General features: G+C 38.6%; 1 protein-coding gene across 1 annotated transcript; it reads right to left on the bottom strand.

Moving 5' to 3' along the window:
- Positions 1 to 1,353: 1,353 nt before the first annotated feature.
- Positions 1,354 to 2,112, bottom strand: LOC113248935 (olfactory receptor-like protein OLF4; the record flags this gene model as incomplete). The annotated part of the gene is made up of 1 exon (XM_026490523.2): positions 1,354 to 2,112. A coding segment is annotated over one exon (759 nt), but the record flags the coding sequence as incomplete, so codon positions are not given.
- Between the last annotated feature and the right edge of the window lie 4,685 nt (positions 2,113 to 6,797).

Here is a 6,797-nt window from a genome sequence, read left to right as displayed (position 1 = left end):
TAAGCCATTTTATTTTAGGATGCTTTGTATTCAGCAATGGCTAAAAATGTAATAATCAAATCAGATAGATTAGACAGCATTTGTAATAATCTGATTCTTTTTATTCTAGGCTTTTTTTCCTGATAATTGAAGGTAAAGTTTCATGATTACTCTGTTCTTCAAGTTTATCTAACATAATCATGTTTAAAGAGGACTCTATTGAGGCCCCTTTCAGGTCACATGGAAAGGTTGGAAGATTGTGCATGTGTGCCCACAACTTGTGACTCCAAATCATACACCTGGACAGGAATCCAAGCCTGCTGGTGAGTCATCCTGTGATTATAAGGATGAAATGTAATGGATGGTACTGATGTTGTTCATTCACTGCCCCTATTGAGGTTATGGCAAAATTTCAAATAGTGGGAGACAGTTCATTTAAAGAAATGGAAGGAATCATATTTGTTGGTAGCACTGGAAAACTTCAACCAGAATCCAGAAAATAATTTAATAAAACCCCAAACATACTACCAGTCCCTCATACTAATGAATACACCTTACAAATCAACCCTGATATTCCATAATTCAATGAGTAGATGAAGTGCCTGAGAAAGAAATATTTTGCATCACAATAAATGTATGATTTAATATTTTGCTTCATCATCCTTAAGATCAAGTTTGACTCTAAGGCCATATTATGTCAATCTATTTTTTCTATATATGTCTTTCTGTGTAGATTCCACCTGGAGATGTGTATTTTATATAATTTTTTTTTTGCCAGTGACCATGGTAGTCATGATAGACACTAGCTGTGTAACAAAAGGATCCTAATGTGTAGAAAAATCCCCACAATTAGCTAAAACCACCAGTACGTCAAAGTCCGCATTCTCAGGAAGAGCAGGGAAGGTAGTGATGTACAACAAAATGATATTCACAAAAGTGAAGCACATGGTCTCAGATTTTTCTCTGTTATAAAGTTACACAAATAGCTTTGGTGGCCAAGAGTAGATTTTCCATAGGAGTAGTGTTCAGTCAAACAAAAGATAAAATACTCACTATGATATATTTTATTTGAAGAAATTATTATTAGCAGATCCACATCATCTTTATTGAATAAGTGAGAACATCCAAATATTTCACATCCTAGTGTAGGAATGACTTTGAGAGAGTAGGAAATTGACAAAAGAATAATCTGTATATCAGAGATATCATAAAGCTTAATAAAGTGAGTTATGTACATTTTACAGAGAGATCAAAATTTAAAAAATTAGAAATTTCAGGAAAAACATTAGAAGAGGCATTATCCACTTCCACAATTAGATCAAAGAATATCAACATTTGGATCAGGCTTTGGGCCCTGCAATCATGGGCACTTTTTTAACCCTGGACAGTTGACCCTTTCAGAGCTGCCATCCCAGAGAATCTCATCAGAGCCTCCTTAATGTCTTTGTTCCTCAGGCTGCAGATGAAGGGGTTCAGCATGGGGGTGACCACAGCATACATCACCGAGGCCACTGCACTTGCATGGGAGCTCTGGGTAGCAGCAGAGCTAAGGTACACTCCTAGGCCCATACAATAAAATAAGGAGACAATGGAGAGGTGAGATGCACAGGTGGAAAATGTTTTATACTTCCCCTGAACTGATGAGATCCTTAGGATGGAAGAAACTATCTTAGAGTAAGAGTATAGGATCCCAATGAAGGGACCACCAGCCATAAACACAACTGCAAAATACATCACCATGTTATTAAGAAAGGTGTAAGAACAGGCCAGTTGGATCATCTGATTGAGTTCACAGAAAAAGTGGGGAATTTCCACCTTTGTACAGAAGGACAGCCACAATATCATTAAGGTTTGTAACAAGGCATGCAGGATGCTCATGATCCAGGATATAAGAACCAACAGTCTGCAGAGCTGGGGGTTCATGATGACCGTGTAGTGCAGGGGGTGACAGATGGCCACAAAGCGGTCATAAGCCATTACAGTCAGGAGATAGATGTCTAATCCCGCAAAGAGCATAAAAAAATATATCTGGCAGAGGCAGCCTTCATAAGTGATCAGTCTGCTTTGAGTCTGGGTGTTCATCAGCATCTTGGGGATGATGGTAGAGCTGGAACAGATGTCTACAAAGGACAGGTTGGTGAGGAAGAAGTACATGGGGGTGTGGAGGTGGGAGTCAGAGCTGACAGCCAGGATGAGGAGCAGGTTTCCAAACACAGTGGTCACATACATGGAGAGGAAAAGCCCAAATATGAGGGGCTGCAGTTCTGGTCCCTCTGAAAATCCCAGAAGAAGAAATTCTGATACTCCTGTAAGGTTCCCTGGCTCCATGGGTTAGAGGTAACTACCAGGATATAGAAAATTAAACGACTAATTTTCACACAAGCAAGCATTAGTAACCTAGCATAATTGCTGCCAGATATATTTTAGTTTCAGGAAATTAATTTCATTGTATGTGTGAGGTCTCATCCCCAATTAAGGCATCATTAGCACCAATTCACATCAGGATTTGCGTTTCCTCCTCAGTCTGTTCCTCAAATATAATGTAGACTGTCATTTTATCGAGAATGTTTTGCCTTCCTTTAAGGAATACATACTGAGTATTAAGAATGTTCCAGGCACTGCTTAGGCAATGAATATAGGGTGCTGATAAAAAATGTCCTTATAATCCTATGATGGAGAGAAAATATAAGCAAATACAAATAGTCTAATAACATGCCAGATGGTGACAGGAGTTGTGAAGACAAGGGAAGCAGGTATAAAGGACAGAGCGGGTGGGGTGTTATTTTTTATACTGGATGTCCACACGAGACCTTCAAAGAAGGTGACATGTGAATAAGACCTTGAGGGAGATAGGAAGGGAGACTGAGGTTATCTGAGGGGCAACAGCCAGTGCCAATGCCCTGAGGAAGCTGCTTGATTCAGAAAACCAAGGCTCAAAGGAAAGCCAGGGTGATGAGGGAAAGGAGCAAGAAGGAGAGTGATGAGATGGTGGCAGGTGTATTGATAAATAAAGTGGTCACCCCATATCAGCTGAAACTTCAAGACACAGGGAACTCTTCATTTTGTTAATTTTGCAGGGCTTTTTAAATTTTGTTGTAAATATGTCTTGTGAGTCGAAATGGACACCCCCATTAGTAACTTCTGTTGATTGAGTTCTGACATCTCTCAATAAGCATCCCCTTGGAATATGTGAGCCCTGGTACCCCTGCTCTAAGAACTGCCCTCACTTAACAACACACACAGACACACACACACACCATGTCCTGCTATGGTCTCCTGGGCTACTCACCTTTTCACCCCCAACCAACACCTGTTAGGCCAGCAGTGGATACACATCAAGCTCACCAGATCTCATTATCTTTCCCCTAAATAATGCAGAAATGGTACCCAGAAATTCCTATGGACAAATAAACTTGGGGTACCTATTGGTGTGTTCATTTTATGACTAATATCATTTTAAAGAAACACGGGCAATCTGTTCGGTAGAGACAGAGAGGAAAGAGTGGAAGGACATGGACATGAGAGGGAACACAGATCTAATAGTACAGGTGGCCCTCAAGAAACCAACGAAGGGGAAGAAAAAGTGACTTTGGTTCTGGTGGCATTCCTGCTCTCCTTAGATCCCTTGATGCCCGGCAAAGAAACACAAAGGATCAAAAAGACAAAAGTAGTGATATTTTCATGGTGTGAAACATGTTATAGATGGGATGCTCTGAGAGAAAAATGAGCAAAGGTACAAACCAACACTTCACAACAGGAAATATACAAAGTAGAACAGCAGGTGGGCTGTTTTAATATCAAGGAGCAGAAGGCTTCCTTTCCTGGTGTCCAGTCCACATTTATTTGACCAATCACTGTTTATTTGGCTTGTTGGGGATTGAAGCAAGTCCCTTCTTCACTTGTCTTATGTGACATCTTTTCTTTGTTATTCCTATTCTTTGGGTTTTGATATTTTTGATAAATCCAATGGATACTCTCTAGTCCTGTTTCTGGTCTTTGCCCAGATCCTGCACCTTATGTCCTGCACCTGCCATAATAATTCATCTTTACTCAAGAGAGCTCTCCAAGTGATTTTTCCATGAGGACATTATGTCACACAAACATTAATTTTACTGCTTTCTGCCTTTGCCAGTATGTGCAGGACCAAGTGAGCAGTCACCTCATGTGCATTGTTCCCTTTCCCCCCCAAACTATGGGAGTATATGTGCCTTTATGTAAGCACACATTGAAGAAAATGAGAAGTTATAGAATAAGAAAAATGGCAAAGGAGATGAAACCCATTAACTAGGGTAATTTCACACAACTGTATTAAACAAAACTGAAAAGAACATTGAAAATGAACATGATAGACCACACACTCATTAAATTGTATCGACATCAATTAGTAGTTAATTTAGCAAAGAGAATATAACATAAAATGTATCGAGACCTTTCTGGCATAGTGATTGTGATGTAATTATTTGCTGAATTAGTTAGAACATAGGTCACAGTAAATATGGACATTTAATGGATGGGGACGTTATACTTCGATTGGAATAGCCTGGATTGTTGAATAAAACCTGGCACAAATAGCTGTCTGTCTGGAAGGGAAGAAATGGTTCCTTATTTTACCTGCCTGAAAACAAATCAGGTGATTAAAGACACCGGCATAAAAGTAAATAATCCTTTGTAGATGAACATAGGAAAAAGTGCATATAAAATCTACAGGTGGGAAAAACCATCACGATTAAGGTAGGAAAATCAGAAGCAAAAAAGGAAAACATATTTAACTCCATAAAATTTATTTTTTATGGTCAAAAATACCCAACCAAAACTTAGTTGAATAATAACACTTTGTAAAAATAATTTGAAATGCAATTAAATGTGGGAAATAGGTATGGAATGTATGGACAAATAATAATAATAATGGACAAGAATGAGGATCCAATATATGAACCCTTGCTCAAGGTGAGTGATAGTTTGAGAAAACAACAAGAAAGACTTCTCTCTCACACCCATCAGCTGGGAAAGCCCACGAAGAGCTGCCTTGTTGATTGGGCTGGAACTTAGTAACTGGCAGTGAAAGGGGCACTTTCTAATTTGGGGGTAGAAATGGGAAGTGTGAAATAATGGGGAAACAACCTAAAGGCAACTATAAATATTAAAAATACAGGTATTCTTTAACTTAGGGTTTCTCAGTCTCTGCACTGACTGATGTTCTGGACCAGATCCGTGTCTGTGGTGGGTCTCCCTGTGCACGGTAGCGTGTTTAGCACCCTGACCACCACCTGTCCCTCCCCAGTGTGATGGTGAAAACTGCTGGATATTATTCAATGTTCCCTGGGTGACAAGACAGCCCCTGGTTGAGAAGACCGTTTTAACTTAATAATCCCCAAATATTTTTGTAGTAGTGACACAATAGTACTTCTTTCAAAAAAAAGAAAAAAAATGAACAACCACTGATGTGTGACTAGCATGGCCACACCATGAAAAGTTGTACAGACATTGAACTAAGGAACTACGGTTATATCCATTGATTGGAGGCAACTTCATGAGAAATTGTTGAGAATGAAGGAAAAGTGGACACAAGGGAAAAGAAAGACTGTACTAAAACATAAAGAGAATTTATGATGTGCATAGGGTCCTATTGAAGCATTTATATGAAACTGTATGAATATGTATACATGCAGAAAATGAAAGAGAAGTTGTAAAAACAACTAACAACTTATGGAACAAAGAGTGTCAGTGAGAATGACATTAGGTTAAGTCTGTTGTTTCTAAACAACTGAATTCAATGAAAACAGGAAAATGGAATGAAAAATCTGCTACTGACTTATATAAAGACCTACAAGAGCAATAGCTTAATGACACCAACATGAGTCACTAATTCTGATTTTAGATTAAATTGCCAAAGACTTGGAAATAAAAGGATATGTCTAAAGTGCATTTACACGTGGGGAGGAAGCAGTGACTAAGGTGTAATTTCATCTTATGTAAATATCTAGGGATTCAAGTAGGCTTATACAACAGAAAGGTGATCTTTAGTCAAATGGTAAAGAAAAATGTCTTCCAGATGATGGCCAAAGAGGATGCAACCTTTAGAAACAGACCTAATCACAGAAGCCCAAAAAGAATACTAAGGAATAACGGAGATGGGAAAACAAGTCAGACACATGTTCAAAGGGTAATTTACCACCGCTAAGGATGAAGCACTTCTACGTCATGTATAGTACGGACCAACACATGAAGGATATTGAAGAGCCTGCTGGACGCTTTTAGTAAGAAGAAGAAAAACGAAAACCAGTGTATGAGAAGGAATGTACAGAGTGGTGATTACAGTTAATAACATCGTGTCACAGATCAGAGAGTCACCAAGAGAGTATAGCTTAAAAGCCCTCAGCACAAGAAAAAAACTTTGTGATGATGCACGGTGACAGGTGTGGTGATCATTTTGCAATATATAGAAATATGGGATCCTTATGTTTTACACCCAAACTAATAGGAAGGTATATGTCAATTATACCTCAATAGAAAAATTTTTAAGCAAATGAGAGAGCACAATACGACGGACTGATGGATTTGACCACACAAAATTCATAAACTTTCATACATTCCCCATGAATACATTTATATAGACATAAAAGAACTAAGTGACCAACATTCAGTTTGTATAAAAACTCCAATTCTTTGTTAGAAAGGATCCAATTTTTATTTTATTTATATTTTTAAAAGATTTTATTTTCAAGCAATCTCTACATCCAGCATGGCGCTCAAACTCACAACCCTTTGATCAAGCATCACATGCTCCACCTGATGAGCCAGCCAGGCACCCCAAGGAT

This window comes from Ursus arctos, unplaced genomic scaffold (assembly GCF_023065955.2).
Source record: "Ursus arctos isolate Adak ecotype North America unplaced genomic scaffold, UrsArc2.0 scaffold_14, whole genome shotgun sequence".
Lineage (NCBI taxonomy): Eukaryota > Metazoa > Chordata > Mammalia > Carnivora > Ursidae > Ursus > Ursus arctos.
This window is presented reverse-complemented; position numbering and strand designations above follow the sequence as displayed.